Consider the following 20,947-nt stretch of genomic DNA (forward strand, 5'->3'; position numbering starts at 1 on the left):
TCTTCATACTGCTACGTTTCTCTCCTAGTATAAAACTTCCGTGCTGTTTAAGTGGTGAGCGAGCCCTTTAGGAGTTTAGGTCTCAGTGCATGCTTCTGGGCACAGGCTGTTAAAAATGTAAACAACCTGCACAATGTTGAAGATACTTATGCATTCTGGAAAAACACATTCTAATTCTAAGTCTTGGCATCTATTTTCTTGCCTCATACAACTGAGTGCATTTCTCAAAGGAGGCCGGACAGTTTGCTGTCTGTCTGCGACTCCTTTCTGGTTCAATCAGCGCTGAAGTGCTGAGCCCACTGGGGACCGCTGCTCTCCAAAAGCCTCTGCACTCACCCTGCCAGCATGGTGTACAGGAGGATCCCCAAGCTCCAGATGTCACAGGCTGCATCGTAACCTTGGCGTTTAAGGACCTATGTGAAGGAAAGAAAGAGACAAAAAGAAATGTTAATCTGTATTCCTGAATTTTTAGCTTCTGATCTTCAAAAAGCACTGGTTAATGGTTATATCTGCTGACATTTCCATGGATTAACAGCACATCTGGTTTGAACAGGTGGCTGCTTCAGAAGCAAAATGTTCATTAGTGGATGGAGTGAGGTGAAGGCCCAGGCTGGAATGAGCTGGTTAGTGTTCAAGCCCAGCAGGGGTGTCACCTCCACAGTGACAGAGATATGTGCAGTTTGTTGGAGGCTCTGGGAAGCTCTCTGACTTTCTAAAACACAGCATAGCAGAACAATCTCCTCTGCTTATCTTAGCATTTAAAAATCTTTCTTAAAAAAAGCTAGTTAATACTTTGAAACATATCCTCCTAACATAAAGTTTACCAAGGGCACTGTGGATGCAATAAGCGTAGAGCTGAGTGACAGCGGTAAGAATGTCTGAGATCAGTTTGGATTTGATACAACAAATGGATGCACACTAATGCATATCTTATGTCAGACTAGTAAAGAAGCATGAGAACGGCAAAGAAAGGTAAAAAGCTTATTCTTATCTTACTTGTGTATTAAGAAAAGGGGCCACATTTAGGCTGGACTTAGCATATAATAGGCTAAAACTTGATCTCTTTTCCCTGTGGGGAAAACAAGACCCATGGTATTCAGGAGAGATCCAACCTGTATGTTCAATGTTGGTACAGGATGGCGAGTTATAGCAGTAAGGATAAAATCTGGATTTCACTTATGATAGTGTGTACCAGAAGAAATGCCTATTTGAGTCAGTGAAGGTCCAAGTGAAAGTGAAGTCACCTACTGAGGTAGCATTGCTGAAATTAGGGGAAAAACTTTGTTTCTGTTTGCTCAGAAAGGCTCAAGGACCACCTTCAGATCTCTCACTTGCTCATAAAAGGAAACTACCCTTCTGTTTATTCAGTTCTGACACACAAGGAGAGTTTTGTTCCCTTCTGATGGATCAGTAGATACATTAATTTTTTGCGAAGCACATAAAAAAGGAATGTACATATTCAGTAAGTTTTTCCCTGACCTGCAGCCTTATTACCTGGGAGCGATTACAGCTAACTGAAGTTTGACACAGAAAAGATCAAGCACTGCTAGGAAAAAACAGTTTCAGAAAATGTTGCCTCAACAGATTTTACAAATGGTGAGTGGTAAAGCAACCATCTGCCAGGTGTGCTGCTGAGCGAACATTTGCTACCTGGAAAAAAAACAAGTGAAGAAAAAGCCACATTTCCTCTTCTTGACAAAGCTGGTAAAATCCTGCTTATGTCTTTCTCTCCTGCACATCATATATACACTCTCTGGCTGTTTTAATTGTTTCTCTTTCTTTAGCTCCTGCATTCATTCCCCCTCAACGTTAGTTTTTATAGGAAAACCTTCTTTGCTATTTGACAAACTCAGTTGCTTCTTGCTTCATCTGTGAGACTGAATACTCAACATTTATCTCTTGGTGTGGCCGTTCTTGCTGCTTTTTAAACGGTTACATTTTTTACTGACATTACTGTCTTTCTCCAATAACCAAGGACAATCAAGTCCAAGGCAAATGGGGCGGTGATGATATTTGGTGGAGCAGAAAACGATGGGCAGGTGTCGCTGTGTGCTGTCATTCAGTTTGCAAGAACGCTGGTAGGTAACAGGGACATTCACTCTGTGCCAGTGTCCAGGGAACGTTTCACTGGCAATTACCGTTTACGGACAGCAACTTCACCCCTCAGATAACAACAGGATGTAGTGAGAGTTATCAGTTAGTTTTGCTGCTATTTTTAAGTGTCTCCAGCAGGTCTGTGCAACTGTGGTTAAAGTGACAATACAGAGTGTGGGAAACCTTGGTCAAAAAGACTGGTGTTTGATCTAGGGGACAGATGTTATCATGAACAGTAACAGGCATGTGTCTTAGAAACTAATGAGTCGGGAAAAGAGCTTTGCAAAAGATGCGGTGGTGTCCTGCTTTAATGGATGCTGAAGAATTTACCACCCATGGAAGGGGTCTAGGTAACCTTGGGAATTTGGTGGTGCCCAAAAACAAGATGAGAGGCAACAGGGACAGACTGAAACATAGGAGGTTCCATCTGAATATGAGTAAAAGCTTATTTACATTGAGGGTGCCAAAGGGAACAGGCTGCCCAGAGAGGCTGTGGAGCCTCCTTCTCTTGAGACATTCCAGACCCATCTGGACACATTCCTGTGCAATCTGCTCTGGGTGAACCTGCTTTAGCAGGTGGGTTGGACTAGGCAATTTCCAGAGGTCCCTTCCAACCACAACCATTCTGTGATTCTGTGATCTGAAACACAGGCACGATACCCACACATGGCAGGGCATTGTGGTGATAAGGAACAAACTTCCCCTGGGTTCATCCAATTCTGATAATGGCTCAGATATTTATCCAACCCCCTATTATTTCTATAGGCTTTGATTTATTTGATTAACAATGTTGAGAATATAGGCTTTTCTCAGTTGTGTCTCAAGCAAGGATGCATATGGGTATGAAAGCTAATAAAAAATCTCATCATTCCAACTGCCAAAACAGCACTTCTTCACGGATTTAGGAGGAAAACTGCAGAATGAAATGTTTTTACTTTATCCCAAAGAGCCCTACAACATCATCAGGGAAGCAGCAGGCTGTGCTTTCCCCGCTGACCCAGCCAGGCTCTTCTCTCGCTGCACACAGCGTGGCTCGCTGTAGGTGGCAGCGTGCGTCTTCCTCTCAGCCTTCATCCCTGCTCAAGTTCTCCTCTAACCCCTGAATTAAATGTTTCCAAAATAAAGTGAGATCCAAGCAGGCAAACGTGTCGTCCTTCCTCTGTCACTGTCCCCTCGAGCCATCAGCTCAAGTGACTTTCTGCTGCCTTGTTTAGTTTCCTGGGCTGGTGGTAGACGTTGCAGTGGGGCTCAGACACGGATTGTGAAAGTCAGGTCTAGGCTGCAGGGTGGCATTATATCACAGGCAAAACATAAAAGCACTTAAGGCTTTATGTAAGCTCTCTGCCAGTTCTGGTAATGTTTCTATTAATCTCCAACAATTCCTGTATTAACAGGACCTTTCTTACTCATCACAAACGTCTTGAGAGTGGGGTTTCTGCTTTCAGTCTGATCTGAAACTGCATTGGGCTGGCAACGTTTATGGTTACAGACACTACACAAAATAGCCCATCATGAAAAATAGTTACACCTATTTTAAGTGTGTTGGAGAAAATCTGAGTGCTTTGAATCTTGCAAGCATGATTATTTTTTTTGGTGTAGAAATTGAACTGCTGTGGTGCGACAGAACATTTTTCACATATTTTGATAAATTTTAAACAGCTCATTCCACTTTCCAAAATGAAACCCCAACCAAACAGCAACAAAATAACACAGCAATTTGTCTCGACAATGGAGGATTTTTTGCTGAAAAAAATCTGCTTTGAATTGATACTGCCCCAGCAGTTTAACAAATTCTCCTTCTGATGCTGGAAGGCTGTGATTTCTGTAACTTTTGGTATCATGGAAGGACCTTGTACAGAAAGATCATCCCATTTTTCTCTTCACAGTTGAATACCATGCAGATGAAAATTGAATGGAAGACAGTTATGGGGAAGAAAAGATTGCTGAATGATATCAACTGAAAGACAGTGGTATTTGACAGTATAGATGAAGCATTGGAAGGCAATAGTTTTGTATTTTTCTTGTAAGGACCATAACAAGGAGAGACAGACATTTGAAGTTGTGTATTGCAAAAACCAAAAGTGATGATAATCACCACTCCAAGAAATAGACAATTACCCAGGAAATTAACCTCTTTCTCCTTCGTTGGAAGTAAGCAGCTATGAACATCTAATGGGTCAAATACAGCAAACAGCCCAAACCATTCAAACAGCTGTGGGACCTAAACCCAGTCCCCTGGGGTTGCATGAAAGGAACAGCACTTGCCAGCGATGCAGAGCCACCTCTCCCCACGCTTGGGGCAAGCTGTTTGGTCTTCACCCATTTCCCTGTCTGTAAAAAATGGGAAAGCAGCCCTTTTCCTACATCCCCCATAACAGGCGGGATTGGTACAAGGAAAGCCCAATAGGATACATGTTTCTTTATCTCAGTGAAGTCAACAGTAAAGCTCCTACTGAGTCCAGGGTGGTAAGGAATTAATTGATGGATTTTTGTTTTGAGTCTTATTCCTGACATTAAGATTTCCCTCTTAAGTCTTATCCCATTCTGACACAGTGCACTAGAGGGGAAGCAGTCTGAGCAGAAGCAGCTGGAGAAAAAACAGTACTTATCCTGGTAACCAGCCAAAGAATTGTGTGTGTCAGTCCATGACAGACACTGGCTTCTGTTAGAAGAAAAACAACTGCCCTGACAAGACCAGGAATAGGAAAGATATGGTAACAGAGGCTGTGCAAGTGCTGGTAGCCTGGTTTGTGACGTTCTCCTCTTGTAAAGGCAGGGAGGAGAGGGGAGAGAGGGAGGGAGGGAGGACTGCTTCCTAGGACACGCTCATTATTCACAGCTTTGAAGTGCAATCCTACCTCAGGGGCGACAAAGTTGGCTGTGTAGCAGGGAGTCATGAGCAGCCCGTTCTCCGCTCTCAGTTGCTTGGCAAACCCAAAGTCACAGATCCTGATGGAGTCTGGGTTTCCTGACTCATCCATGTAGAGGATATTACTAGGCTTGAGATCTCGGTGCACCACCTTAACGAGAAAGCAGTGAGTAACAAGTGAGGAGAGGAGGTCAGGGAGCGTCCAGCATTGGCTGCCATTTCTGGTCTGCTGGTTGAGGTAGGTCAAGAGCTCATGCTGAAAATATTTAAGTTTTGGAGAAAAGTTGCCTTGGGCAAATGAAGGGAAGAAAAAAAAAAAAGGTTAAAGTCTCTTAAAATCAGAAAGAACATGTTTTACATCCTCTGCTGGTGTATTAAGGTGGAGGCTGCTGCTCTGAGAGGGGACATTTTTCCTGAGAGTGGTCAGAGAGGGTTGCTGTACAAATACCTGGATGTCAGAGTGTCCTGGAACCTGATGGCCCTAAATATTCACCTGAAAGGAGGAAAGTGTGTAAGGGTCTTCTTGTGACTGTCCATGTGAGTGGCTCACACCTGAAGCGAGGGATTATTTTTTTCCTCATTTCAAAATGAATTCAGAAAAATCCTCTCTGTAGGCATGCTACTTCAAGTAGCTGCATGGGAAAACAGCCTTTATTTCTTATAACAAGACTGAAAAACTATCATGGAAACATAAAAGCTCAAGTACAAAATGCACTTGTTTTAACCATGAAACAGAAAAAGCAGTGAATATTTGACTAGTCATCCAAACTGCTTGTACCCAAAAAGCATAAAAAGAGAGATTTTCGAACTGCTGCATATAGAAAGTTTAGATTTTAAAAGCCATCTCTTTAACAGCATGTCAGAAGTCTTTCCCATCAGCTGCTCAAACTGCCATTTCATATGGAAAGCTGAGCACTTCATTTTCTACCTGTCTGCTGATTCAACTACACTATTGGAAATTCTCTTAAAAGATCATGTACTGCAACAATGACTGTGATAAAAAGTAAGCAAGTAGTATCTCAAGAAGGTACATGAACTTGAAAATCAGTGTAGTTTGGGAATGAAAACACCACTTCAAGACACTACAGTTCATTTGGGAAATGGCTTAAAAGCCTATGACTCTATTTCATGAACAAAATGTAATTATAAATATGGAGAAGATTCGTTTTTTTTGGGGGGGTGGAAATGCATTTACATTTCAGAGAAGCAAAATCGCAGCTATTTGTTTTTTCTAAAAGTCAGATTTTAAGAAAGTTGATGTGGATAGCCAAAGAAGCAATGCTTACGCCCTGAGAGTGCAGATAGTCCACTGTTCTGGTGATGGTGCACAGCACAGCACTGGCCTCCCGCTCCGAGAAACACTTCTGTCGAAGAATGCGGTCCAGGAGCTCGCCTCCCCGCATCAGCTCCATCACTAGGTACACGTATTTCCCGTCATCATAGACCTGGAAGAGTAATAGAATAAATATTTGTTTTGGTCCCATCCACTAGGTAAAGGTTGGTCCTTTAATCACAGTGTCGGTTTGCTTGTGTGAGATGTTGCTAGAAGAAAATAGCAGCTAGTATGTGGGAAATTTGCTTATTATGCTTGAAAACAAAAAAGGTGACAAAATGACTTAGTCATTACTTTTTTCTTATGTCTGCAGTGACTTGCTGATTTGTCAACACAGAAATGTAGCTTTCTTGATCTGCTATCATGTCAGCAGAGCAGACCAAGCTGCTACAAGCAGCACCACTTCACACAGCCTAAAATGTCTGCTGGCTCTCACCCAAGCCTCCTTCTCAGTAGCGTTCTCTCTTTCCACTTCTGCAGTTTCCACTTCTACATTTGCCATTTCATATATCAATATTTCCCTGTGACTCGTGATCAGCTAAATGAACTGTATCATATTGTCGGCCAAGACCTGCTTCCAATAATATATAGTTTATATTTGCAGTTCCGGTCAATACATGGTTGACATCAGCCGCAAGATGTATTTACCTTCAACATCAATTACAAGGGGTAAAAGACATTTTTTGTGTAAATTGGAAGACAACCATTTTCATGTCATAATCCTTTATCTGGACTGCAGTAATATGTGGTGTTATAGTCATGAATGCTACATGTTTTTGGAAAGGAGTATAGAACCTTTTTTGCACAGATTTTACTCTTTAACATTTATGAATTAGGTGAGACTTTCCTGAGGGCACATTATTAGAAGTTTTTATATACTTCTCTAAGGCCTGAACCACAACATACTGGCCACTGACACCAGCAGGGTTTTGTTCTGTAAACTCTGAATGTGTCACGGTGTGGACAATCCTAGGTGAGACTGCAGGCAGCGTATGTAAAACATCTCTGATTGAAGGTCGTTACTGCATGTAAGCATAGTGAAGGCTATTCTTCATATGAAATGCTGGAGAAAGATGCCTTCATGTCTTGTCAGGCTGCTTGAGTAGAAGGTAAATACCCCCTGACATTAAGACACTATTGGGGGAAACCCCAGTGACTTTGCGAGCTCTCCTCCTCCCGACAAAGCAGATACCACAGGCTGCACGTGGAAGGTTGCTGCTCGCGAAAGAGCATCCCCTGTCTTGCAGCACCACTGCATGTGCTCAGCAACTTGCTCTGAAACACCCAGCTACGGACATCTCACTTCCAAAAAGTGCTGCAAAACCAAACACATTTTGTTGTTCTCCAGCACTGTGAGCCTCTGGTTTTATTTACAGTTGGTTAGACAGTAATTAGAGAATGTATAACCTGACCAGTCTTTCCAACTGCTATCCAGGAATCTGTTAAGTCACCTTTTTTTCTTCGGTTTCAATGGGTCTGGCTTTGGCTCTGACCTTTGACTGAAGCGTTTTCCAGACATGGATGAGTAGGTGAGCCTAACCGTAAGGTGAAAATCATTTAATGCTGAAGTGCTCAAAGACTACTCACATCTTTCAGAGTAATGATGTTTGGATGCTGTCCATATCGCAAGAGGATCTCAATTTCTTCAGAGGGGTCTCTCTTGCTCTTATCAATTATCTGGAATCAATGAAGCACAGTGTAGTAAGATACCAGCTAGCAGCACTAAGCACAAACAAAACAATTTCTACAGTTTAAACAAATTAATATTTAAAATTATTCTATTAATCATTATTCTAGGAGATGACAACTCAAACCCTGTGCAAATGAGAGCTGTGCTGACTATATGCCAAAGCTAGATGGAACAATAATTAGTATAGGTTCTGAGAGGGTAGGCCATCTTTTTAATGCTTATAGTTTTGTTTGCCTGAAAATAATGGCAGCTATAAGTATCATATAGAAATAAAAAAAAATGGAGAGTTTTAAAATAATGAGTTTTAAAATTACCTCTTTGACATTAAAAAGGGTTACATTCATAGTATTGGCATATGTTTGTATATCTGCTGATTAATTAATAGAAATTACTTATCGGGGGAGTTGTCAGAAATGAAAATGCATATACATTTACTGCCAGGGGACATCTGAGTTGAAGCTTTTAGAATCACTTGGCTCTTTGGGCCATACTCTTGTAACGAACAAGAGACTAGCCAGAGTTTGCATTTGGCCATGTAACCAAACTCTGCCCATTCCTAAGCTAGAAAGAAATCTGTTCTATATATCACTTCCCTGTATTCAGCATTTTTTGCTTTATTAGAGAGTAGAGTGATACATGAAAACTTTTTAGTTTTATAGCAGCAGGTTTCAGAAAAACATAACACCTGCTGCTTAGAGACCATCATAGACCACACATTTAAAACTGCTGTTTGTAGGAAAGCAAATTTTCAAAAATTGCTTTTGTTAATGAGGATGAATTCCTGGCTCCTTTTGTGTGCATTTTTTATGACTTAATTACGGTGATACACATTTAAGTACAGGTCTAGAATTTTATGCATCAGTTATAATAGTGCATACTTGAATATACATTAGAGGTTTCATAGTCATAATGACTGGCATGAATTTGCAATGATAATTATTGTCAGTAGTTTTCCATGGTTGAGGTATGCATTTGAAAGCATATCAGTGATTTGATTCTGAATTAATAGCAGTGTAGCACGTGAAAGTTCAACATGGAGCTGACATAGGCAGATGGCTGTTGTCCACATTTGAATAAACAAGGGAAACACCTCAAAAACAGGTGAGTGGAAAAAATTCTACTACCCATTTCCCCTTACCAATTTCCTTGGCTAAGCTAATACAGCTGTTGTCACGTTAATGGAGTTCCACACATGTGCACCTGTTAAGATCTGCCTGCCTAGCACAAACCAGCAGTATTCAGTGCAGTAAGTATTACTACCACTTTGTGAAGTACTACTATCACTATGGGACTATAGCAAGCAATATATCCTGGATTCCTTTTCTGTTGCATTTTCTTGTGAAAGGAAATATCCAGAGCTGTGGAAAATTTTAAGCAACTATTAATAGTGCAGGACTAAAAATATATATATATAGCCTAAAAAAATGCAAACCAAAAATAGTCTCAGCTATTGACACAAAACTCAAAATAACATAACCCGTAGCAGTCTGCTACTGATTTAGTAGCGACAGCAGTATATAATACGTAATGCTTCTATTTCACAATATACTATATAAATATAGATCATAAGACAGTCCCTCTAGATGTGCATGCTTTTTGCTTTAATGTGTGCATAAGCTGTAACACAGTGATTAAATGGAGAAGCTGACCCAAACCAGAAAACAAATCACTGACAGATCTGTGAAGGGACCTGTCAACCGTCTCGGTCCCTGGGTAATCCGGTTGGACAGACCAGAACAGGATTTTTTCTGACGGTGTCCTTCTTCAGTGTGCCTGTGACTTACACTTGGCCCACAAATGATAAAGCAGTAAAGGAGGTAGATGCTGCAATTTTAGCTGAAATCTCTCTTCAGTTCAGACCAGATGCAGTCCGCAAAGTTTCTTTATTTACCTGCTGCAATGGCCACAGCAGCCTCTTAAATATTCCCCACAGCTCCATGGTGATACTCAATTCTCTTGGTCTTCCTCTTCAGAAAGTGTTTTGGCGTGTTGTTGAATCCATGCCAGACTTTCCAAAGACAAAAGTTGCCATGTCAGGGTGGTTCGCCTGGTGGTTGCTGCCTCCTTTTTCACCCAGAGGTGTCTGCATCACAACATGAGGTGCTGCATCCCCAGAACGCATCAACATTTTGCCCGAGCTTAGTGCCAAAATGAGCTGCAGTAACATGCAGGCCCAGTGCTCGTTGTTGAACACAGGAGCTAAGGATAGTATGTCGTGGGCTTCTAGTGATACTCATAAGTAGTTCTGAGATTTTCAAAAGGTATCAGATTAAATGAATTAAATTACTTAAGTTAAAAGGCAGCGGTTTCACTACACAGGTGTTAAATAAGTGGTTTTTGTGCAGCTGTACTTTCTGATTCTCCATGGGAGTGTTGCTGTATATAACATGGAGGAAAAGCATGGTCTGAACACCTTGTGCAGATGGAGCAGGAGAGGGGCAGGATGGGGACAGCCCTGGCACAACCACCTCTGCACACTCTCCCCACGCTCACCAGCCAGCCGCTGCGGTGCTCGGCCTCTTGCCGCACTTGTGCAGTGACCACTTTCTTCTCCAAGCAGCAACACCCAGGCTGCTGGGCACAGAGTACAAAATCACCTGGAACACCTCACCCACAATCCTACATGCTTATCTACACACACATCTCCCTTCCTGGAGTGGGTCAATGCCAAGATTTATGAAGCGGCCTCGACTGTAATTTGAAAAGCACTCACTAAGTCAGACTTAGCAATTGCCAGAGAAGGTGAGGGAAGCATTACAAATTCTAACCATGGTTGTACTCTGCCTCCTGGAAACAAACCAAGGTGCTCTTCTTGCTAATCCTTTCCAGGGGAGACCCGACAAACATCTTCTGGCTCCTTGGGGCTGCATACCCACTGCACTGAGCTCTTGTGCCCCTGGTGCCCTGCCAGGCTGGGGACAAGGATGTTCTTTACAGTGGGCTTTGACTGGCAGTGAACCACCACCAGAGGAGACACCCATACCAGGCACTTGGCTTTCCATTTCTCTGTTAATGTTTATTCCTCCTGCTCCTGCTTTGGACTTTAATTATCTTTAATTATTAAAGATGAGCTATATTGCTAGTCTACCGGTGTGTGTGGAAAGGTTTTAGCTTTGTCGACTGAATTCAACCAGAGCAAATTGTGTAGGCCAGGTAACAACATATGCATCACTTCACACCCAACCTATGTAGCAGTTACGTATGGCTTTCAAATTAGTTTTAATACAACATCTCTCAGAGCTCTCCTTTCAGGCTTGCTCAGAAAGACCCCCACAAGGACAGCCTATTGTTGGCTGCCCTGCTCCAGTGAGGACCAAAGGCTCTGCATTGTTTCCTACCTGTATACAGGAAGCGGCAATGCTAGAAAGAAAAAAGGCATTTAATGTTACAGATTTGGATGTGGGAACTGCCGTTCTCTCATCAGACTTCCTACCTGAGACCACACATGGCTACAGCATGTGGCATAGAGTCTTCTCTTGTTATTATAGGTATTTTTAAGAAAATATTTTCTTTTTATTTGCTATCTAGTAGCTTGCAAGCTCTGCTGGCAAGGTAAATACATCTATCTGAATTTGAGATGGGCAATGACACTCTCAAACTCTGATTAAAAGCTGAGCAAAACTATGTAACTTCTAAATATTTGTTGTAGTAACAAAGAGCATTTGCCACTCTGGTCACTGTTTTCTCTGAGACATTTGTTTTTTAAATGAAGACAGACTCATCTCTATTCCCCTCTGTGACAGCCCATGAACCTCCTGCAGCTCTTCCTGTGCAAGGACTGATGTCTGTTCTTTAGGAAATGTGTTCTGATTTGAACTCAGCCAGAATGTATACACAAACACCCTTTGTTACAGAATTAAGGGAAAATTTTCTCTGCTACCAGTCCTGGGGCTTTAATGATGCTACTTTTCTATTTATCTGTGTTGATGTGTGATGAAGAACAACTCAGAAAGCCATCATAACTTAACTGAAAGTGTAACGAACTCTACTGTACTTTGGCAGAGAATAGCTATGAAGCACAGGGGTCTTCTGTTGTCCTTCAGAAAAACAAGAAACTGAGCCATACAACAAATAGACTTTTCTCTATGTATTGGGAACCCAGGGATTGCTTAGAAACTCAGTTGTATTAAACAGCAGGGGGCATGGGCTTAAACTCTACCAGGGGAAATTTAGGCTGGATATTAGAAAGAAATTCTTTACAGAGAGAGTGATCAGGCATTGGAATGGCCTGCCCAGGGAGGTAGTGGACTCGCCGTCCCTAGAGGTTTTTAAACTGAGATTGGACATGGCACTTAGTGCCATGATCTAGTAAACGGACTAGAGTTGGAGCAAGGGTTGGACTCGATGATCTCTGAGGTCTTTTCCAACCCAGTCGATTCTGTGATTCTGTGAAACAATTCTAGAGTAAATGGGCTCAGACACTGTTCTTTGTTCTAATAGGGTTCTTGTTTGTGTTTTTGCTATCACATCCTTTGTGTATTTCACTGACCAGCTGAAAGAAAAGGTGTATTTTCTTCAGCGAAAATTAGGGTAAGAACCTCATGATATTTTAAAATGAGTCAAGCTCCATCAAAGGACAATACTGAACTCTTTCCCTATCAAGGAAGAAAAGATTAGGAAAGAATATTTTCAAAATCCTAATTAATGCATCTGGCCAGTTTTTTCAAGTCTTTTTCATGGAAAAAAAATCACCTGATTCTCCTTTACTAATGGGTTTTCAATGTCTTCAGCATTGCCAGGGCGGACTGATGAGTATAAAAGAGGGAATCAATACCATTCTGTGTGGGTGGAGCCTTGCTGAAATTGGTACAGCAGCTATACAGACAGTATATATTTATATTTGCTTGGTGCAGTTTTGTGAAGGTATTTGCATGCCTCCAACTGTGTAGATAAATTTCTTCTTCTGGATCCAGTTATGCCATTAGCAGATGTTAGAGCCCTCAGCTGTTTGATACCAGCCACCAGCTGGGACTTACAACCTTCACAGCCCTGCCAAAGAAATGGTATGTGTGAACACTCCCTAATCTGCTTTGGGCAGAATTAGCCCTACTAATACAAATTGCCTTTTCAAACAGCTGAAATTAGCCTGGGTAACCTTGCATGAGGAGGATGGCTGTGTTTCTCACACAGAGTTTTCCATCACTACAGTTGTGAGATTGGAAAAAGGCAAGAGGTAAGAGGTGACAATTTAACTGTCTCTGCTGTCTGGAAAATGAACAGCCTAAAAGAAAGGGTGAGAGAAAAGTAGCAGGGTGAGAAAGAAGACAGAAAAGAAACATGAGATGCCCTGATGGGATGAGCAGTGATATGGGCCTGAGGAGAAAGGATGGGGCTCTGGCCAGGTTAAGCTGGAGCTAGCAGTGAGGAAACTGCTGTCTGGTGTTGGGTCTTCCTGTGCTGGGGAGAAAGGACTTTGTGCATCTTCAATGAACAAAGATGATTGCATTTAAACATTTTCTTGGCTCTGACTTGGTTTTTTTCCCCGTAAGTGAAACAGGATGCAAAAGCTCTATCTAATCATCAGTTGAAATGGGCAATGGTAGCCATCTCCCTTCTTGGGAAAGTTGAATGTACCAAACACTGGCCCTCTGTTTTAACCCTTAACACTCTGGTGTGTGCCATTACCATGAACTGCAGCAAAAATTCTCTGTTTTATTTTAGCGGATTCATTCCACAACAAGAACCACAAACATTGTGAAGCATTAAAGGTACATCCTGCAGCACAGGCACAGATAAAAAGTAGGTTGTGGGGCTTTGACTGAAGAGCTGTAGTAGGTCATGGTGGAGGGGCATGAGACACAGTTCTTTTTACCCCAGTCTCAAATGGGACCAGCATCTGCTTCACCTTCAGCTGCCTCAAGTGACCTTTCCTGGCAGCTGAAACTGAGATTGAAGAGTGTGAACTGGGGCAGCAGAGCCCCTGGTACAGTTCTGATCTGCTGCTCTGGTTACAGCCACTGGAAATCCAGGAGGAGCTCAGCACAGACACCTGAGCACTGCAATACCTGAAGCAGCCACAGCTGAGGCTGTCCGCGTGTTTAGGCAGTGGGACTACATAAAGTTTTTGACCAGCACTAGGGAACTTTAGGTGGTTTAGTGGAAAAAAGCATGGAGGAGGAAGAGCGCCCTGTACACTTTTTAAAGCTACTTTATTTTCTGTTATACTTTGAAGTATTCTCTGTTTTGAGTGTAAGCATGGACTAATCACGTTTAAGAAGAGATTCATGTAATACAGTCTCATGTGATACTCCCTGTAGAAATCCTTTCCTTTTCTGGGAGGGGAAGGATAAGCAAAGGGAGAATTAATTTTGCGTCCCTTTGCACATTATGTCTACACCATATCTATGATATATTTGAAAATTCAGGGTAGCATTGCTGGAACTGATTATAGGTGGGATCTACACCTCTTCTGAAGAAAAGAGGTGCAACAGTATGCAGAGATTTTAACCTGACAGTTTCATCTACAATATTAATTCAAATTGAAGTGTCATGGAGAGAGAGAGAGTTCTGCAGTTCTGTGCTGCTGGAAAATGTACAGGTTTCCATTTCAGTAATATTTCCTTCTAAAAATAAGCCCTACTCATGCCAAGCATCTGTTTTAATTTGGTTCCTTTTTTGATGTCAAATTACTCAAGCTGGATGAAAATCACTGCAGAAAGGCTAACATTATTTAAAAGGATATGGTATAATTTTACATTTAAGATGTCTCCAAGGACAACTATTCCAAGCCTAATAGTTTCTGAGGGACTATTTGCTGTGCTATTAGTTTTGATTAGCTCCAGAAATTCATTCCCCTCATCCATACTTAAGTCTTGCATAAAAACAGTGAAATGCATATTAGGAGAAACAGGCCTAATTAGCAATACTTTTCTGAAATAAGCACTGTCCACCAGATCAAGCTGTGCGGGTGAGACATTAAACTTTCTGCACGCAGATCATGCCCACTTGCTGCTGCTGTTTGCTGACTTAGCACTCCTAAGCCGCCAACTGGAACTGTAGTACTTATTAATTAGCATTTGTACAGTAGCACATCTTTTCTAAGCATGCAGACACATTAACAAATTTGTTCCAATAGCACCTGTGAAACAGAGAAGCTCATTTTAGAGAGAAGGCTGCAGTTTTGGAGGCAGAAGAGCCCAGTGGGAAAGGCTCCGCTCTGTGTTTTAATCTGCTCTGCTCAGCCCAAGCACACGTCCTTGGATCAGACTGATGGATTTTCAGTCCATAAAATGACTGCAGTGCTACTCCCACCTTCTTTTACAGAAAGCTTCAGGGATGGAAACAAGTATATCATATCCAGATCTTATAAAAGGAAAAAATTATTGCATCAATATGGAAGACAAATACAAGAAACAGAGTTTAAATGGCCCCAAAAGAGAAACATAGCCGCAGAGGACCACATTCTGTCCAAAATACTTAGGTATTTGGCAAGCAAGCTATAGAAGAGAAACATGATATTACTAAGCTGTAGGAAAACTGCTGCCTGATCCTAGGTCTCAGAAAAGATGTAGTTAGCAGTGAGAAATGCCATCATCTCGCATTCTTCAGAAGCTCACCCTTGCCAAGGAGAGAGGCCCTCTGAACTTCATGACCAAATGGGAAGAAGGCCACAGGTATCCTTACACCAGAGGGGATGTACAACCACTGCACATCTAAGATTTCCTCTGAAGCACAGTTTAAGGGGTGGTCTGCACATATTTCTGTATTTCTGTCTCCTCTGTCAATTTTGTTGAGCCTTAAGCCTTGATCCCATTTACCCAAAAAGCCATAAACTAGCAATGGCTCTCACTGCCACAAACAAGCTTGCACTCAAATCAAAACAGCAGAAAAGTGAAGTTTTGTAGGTATTTAACTAAACTAAAATCTTAAACAATGAGGACAGCATATAAAATATGCTATGTTGCTTCCTGCTGTGGTGAGTGAAATTGAACACAGTGGTCCTGGTCCAGTGTGGAAGTCAGGTCCTTTGATAAGTTCTTTGGAAGTGGAAAACCAAGAAAACCTTCAAAAATCCTCTCACAGATCAGACACAAGATCCTCATAGACAACTTTCTCCACCACTCCTTTGCTACTTCATCCATTATACTGTAAAAAATTTTGTCTTTCCATCGTATCTAGAGGACACTCATCCATATGGTTTGTAATCACTCCTACCATATCCACCATGGATCCCAGTTGTAGTCTAGGGCTCTTCACGCTAGTTTCTTTGTAGAACTCTCTGGAAAACAGCCCTATGCAAATCCAAAGTAGCATGGAGATTTGTGCCTACATCTGCTCTGAAGCCTGTATCTCCCACATGGCACCCTGTAGCTTACTGAATCTGGTGCCACACTACCAGCTTCAGTATCCTTCAGACAGTGAAAAACCATCTTCTAGTGAAGTGTCTAGACAACAGGATTTCCTGAATCCCAGCTTTATAAGTCAAATTTCATGGGAGAACACGCTAAGTGTTCTCTGTACTTTATCAAGGTAAGAAGGGGTCTTATACCTCTGACCCTGCATTCTGTAAGGCTATATTTCCACTAATATGACAGATCCAACTTCTTTGTGTGTGAGGGGGAGGACGTCTCGGTCATCTCCTTGAAGAGTCTCTTTTACCAGCTGCTGTTACCATCAGATTTTTTTTCCTGAAACTCCTTTTTTAGCTTCAAGACACTCTGTCTTGTCTTGCTGTCTTTAGCAGCCAAATGGTTGTCATTCATCATTTATATCACCTTAGAGATATTTATAGATTTTGATCGCATCCCACTGGACTCTTGTCTGTCTTAGATCATTTATATTTGTAGCTCTCTTGATAGAGCTTGCCTTGTAATTCTTGCATTTTTTCTGCTATAGATTTTCTCTATTTTGTTTATATTCTGTCTTAAACCATGGATACCAAAGTAGAACATAGTCTCACAGGGCTTAGTAGCCCTACCCAAGTACAACAGGCAAAATTCACTTACTTATATGCATGCATGTTAGTACGACAGAAATCTATAGATTTGTTTTTCAATTTTATTGATAAAACTAACCACACTAGCAACACATTTATGCCATGCTTGTCTGACGCTAGTATTCAAATCCTCTTATTTCCATCCTATGAATTAGTTGAGTCTATTGAACAGCTTAATTACCTATCTTTCAGGGAATGAAAGAAAATAGGAATGAAATTTTCTGGGAAGACTGCAGTCATTTTCTCAATAAAGTATTGGAAAGTGTCTTTCTGTATCATCAGTATGATAATGCAGAGGCAAGAGATATGCTCTTTGCAGATAATTTGATAAACCATCTTGAGGAAGAGCAAGGACAGTTAGAGGTTTATGGAAGCACAGATATCACTTCCATTTCCCTTCAGTTGGGTATCAGGTTTTTTAATGAGGTCTTTTTACATCACATTATATTCTTCCTGATGCCATTTTACCCCTTGAGTGTGAGGTGTGATAGACCCATACTCATCCCTGCAAACCTTATTGTGAGAGCCACCCAGCAAAGTCAAGAGGAGTTTGCATGATGAGGGATCGAATGAGAACTGAGAGAGGACCTCAGCATCTGATCCATGCCCACTCAGCCCATCCTCTCCCTTGCAGAGCCCTGTTACTGCTCTGCTCCAGCAGCAGGTAACTCCTGCTAAATTTCAAAGCTAAATTCAAAGGGGTTGTATTCACCAATGGCTCTGACTTGGAGATCTCTGCATATAACCTGGGAGGGGCAGTGGACGGGCACCTGCTGGTGCTGACAAGCTGGCAGGCCCAGGGCCAAGAAATCCGAGGTTATCCAGCAAACTCTACCTTGACTTGCCTGTTAAAATCCTGATGTATTTATCCATGTTCCACCAGATACTAGGTACCTCCCAGACAAATAGAAATAGACACAAACCCTCACCTGAAAATTTCAGTCTGTTTCGCTTTAGGGGAAAGTCATCTTAGTGACTTTCTATGGTTAAAGAAAAACAAATCTGTCTAGATCTACAGACACCTTAACTGTTAAAGAGATTTGATGAGTTTTGGATTGATTTCCCCCCCCCCCCGTATTTCAATAAATAAAGCTACATGTGTTTGGGATTCCCATTTTATTTAAAAGAACTGCAAGAGATTGAGAGATTGAGTCAATCTTAGAAGACTACTTTTTTTTTTTTTTTTTTCTTGTTATTCATGCTTTCTGCATTTAGCACTAAACTCTTGATATAACTATACTATAGATTACAGAGAAAATGTTACAGAGCCAACTAAATACCACCGTATAGCCTTCTGCCTTCAGATTAGCATAATATTGTATGTGTTTACACCAACCACCTAAAAACAACCAAACCAAGACTGCAAAGATCACTAGGAGGGGAAAATGAAGTTTAAATAAATTATGAAACAACTCTGGTATTCATACAGCTTTGGTGACCAGGTCACTCACTGTTCTTAACAAATAAATAGAGGTATAGAGTAACTTTGATCACACAGATCTGCTAAAAACAGCTCTCACAAATTACTGACTTCTATTTATCGATAGCATGTTGGCATGACTTCTCCACTGGTACTGCATTTTTATAGGTAATTAAAATACACCTTCTCCCCAGTCTGCACATACCAAAACATGCTGAGATAGATGTACTTTCAGTGCTTCATAATTGCCAGAATTTTATTTGAACTGGAGGATTTATTAGGACTCTAGCATAAACTAACCTGTATCCCAGAGGCAGAAACAGATTGCAAAATTTGGTTTTGCTCGCAGCTGTGGGATGCTGAGAGCCAAATAGTTGGTTAGTACATTACAGAGATAGAAAAAAGTAATGAAATTCACTTGTTTTGAGATCCAAATTCCACTGTAATTTTGGCATCTGCAAAACTGGACTTCCTATTTGGGACTATCTCTATTGTATGTTTTTCTTCTTCAAAGGAGGGAGAAAGGTATACCCTGTCCTTTCACCCAGTTGTTCACCCTGGCTTTAACAGCATGGAAGGAGTAAAAATCCATTAGACTTAATCAGTTAGTCTTTTGACCTGGAGAAGAAAACAACTGGCATCAAGCTGTTGAAGCTGGTACTGATACCACCCACATCTGCAATGTTTGCCTTACTGGGAGTAGAACAGACTACAGCAGCAGCAGTTTCTACGTGGCTGTTATCCACCAGTAATCTCTCCTGGGGGTAAGAAGTCAATCTAAATAGTGAAATCTTTAAAAAAAGGGGGATTCAATCATGTCCTTTGCAAACTTACTTAATCTGGCATCATTAAGAAGAACATCTGAAAATCCGGCTTGAAAGCTTCACTACAAATAGGGATCCAAGCCTGAAACTAGTGCAACAGTTTTAAGTAAATAAAAAACTTTGGAATATACTAATTGCATCAAATCTCTGGCAGGTTTTGAAAAATTTGATTCACCAAGAACTCTGAACTGTAGCATTTGCTTTGTTTACCAAGCAAGAGCTCTTAATCTGTTTAGGCTCCATTGCAGATTTTCTTCCATCCACAGAAATCCCTCCCATCTGCTCTAGCATCATTCTTTTATTTAATTGACTTACTTTCTCTAGATACTGATGTGACCAAAATAGTTCGATCTGATTTTCCTTTGCTTCTGACCTCATTGTTTATGCCCACGTGAAGCTTGTAACTGTGATTGACAATACCAGTTCCCTTTGCTATTAAAAATCATTATGCCTGCTGTAGTCAGGATGAACAATGTTATAGCAGAAGAATCTGAAACATGTTGGAGGTCTGTCAGAGGAGAAATATTTTTTTTCCCATCTCTCTTCTTTCTGCCAGAGTCTTATAAAGCATTCAGAAGAATGAACAATATCCTTACTTGTATTTCATAACTTTATACTTTTTTTCACTTGGGAATGAGATGGAAACAAAGTCTAAGAGTAAAATTTGAAAAGTGCCTCAGAATATGTACATACAGTAGAATATGATACAAAGACTTGCTAAACCAACATCTACCTGCACTGACCCAGGTAGGTGGCTACTAGTTTCAGAGTAGACCTAGTCTGCAGGAAATCTGTCTGTCTACAAGTTTTTCTCTTGCATGGTATTGAAATGCTCTAAGAAGTGGAAATAGAAGTATGGGCTCTTAAATATTGCATTTAGAAGCCTGAGGGCACATCTAAAATAGATTTAGAGCTTATTATTAGCATTTCATTTTCACAGATGACATGAAAGAAGAGGGAATAGGTTGCAAGAAAATTCTCTTCTTCTGCAGGTTCAGTGACTGGCTTTGCAAAGGCAGTTAGATGCCTACAGGTGCAGAGAGGTGTCTAGGGGGACTTCCAAAAGCACCTCAGTGAGTGATGTGCCTAGTCTCACTGAACTCTGAAATGAGTGAAATCCCAGATCTGTTCAATGCTTTTACAACACCAGCAAAAAACTCCTTTGCACTGCTAGATATCTAATTATCTCTATAAGATGACCCCAGTTAGTTGCAGATGGCCAACAAGACAGAAAGGGATAAAATGTTTTGCATCAAAATAAATATATTCTGCTTCTGTGGTAGGAAAGGTTTTGGTTTTCTGAGTGGATTTTCCATCTGTAGCCCCGACTCAAGTTACTGTGGCTCGGTACTCTGCTATCTCAGTGTGGCACCACACAGGAATAGTAAATAAGGCCTGGTGAGTGGCAGTCCCCATGGAGGGATTATTTACCCAGTGACATGACGTGTGTCTTCCCATGGTGATGCCACCACATCATTTTCTTAACTCCTTCCCTATCACCACCTTCCCCTGGGGAGACGGGATGATGATCTCTGATGTGTCGGCAGTTCATCTTAAAGAGGGAGCTTTTAATGAGGTAGTGCCAGGCAAATGGGGCTGATGCCTGTCATACAAACTATCACTGCAGATATTTTTTCCCGTGAATGTTACATATGAGGGAACACTGAGAAAATTATACTTACTGAAAGAAATCAAAAGAGTCTAATTACAGTGATTTTTATAGAGAGAGTTAAAGGATGCATGTCAAAAGGGACTGATATATAATTATGATAATATCAGTTC

The 20,947-nt window shown here is 41.2% G+C and overlaps 1 protein-coding gene across 10 annotated transcripts in view; it reads right to left on the reverse strand.

Annotated features, from left to right (window-relative positions):
• Nucleotides 1-20,947, reverse strand: part of RPS6KA2 (ribosomal protein S6 kinase A2) — a 309,958-nt gene that overhangs the window by 6,201 nt on the left and 282,810 nt on the right. For all 10 annotated transcript variants that reach the window (XM_065057598.1, XM_065057605.1, XM_065057603.1 and 7 more), the window contains 4 exons: nucleotides 7,884-7,973; nucleotides 6,250-6,408; nucleotides 4,953-5,114; nucleotides 337-413 (listed from right to left, as the gene is read on the reverse strand). In XM_065057598.1, coding sequence (XP_064913670.1) covers nucleotides 337-413; nucleotides 4,953-5,114; nucleotides 6,250-6,408; nucleotides 7,884-7,973 — 488 coding nt within the window. The remainder of the gene's footprint in view (nucleotides 1-336; nucleotides 414-4,952; nucleotides 5,115-6,249; nucleotides 6,409-7,883; nucleotides 7,974-20,947) is intronic.

This window comes from Columba livia, chromosome 3 (genome assembly GCF_036013475.1).
Source record: "Columba livia isolate bColLiv1 breed racing homer chromosome 3, bColLiv1.pat.W.v2, whole genome shotgun sequence".
Classification (NCBI taxonomy): Eukaryota; Metazoa; Chordata; class Aves; order Columbiformes; family Columbidae; genus Columba; species Columba livia.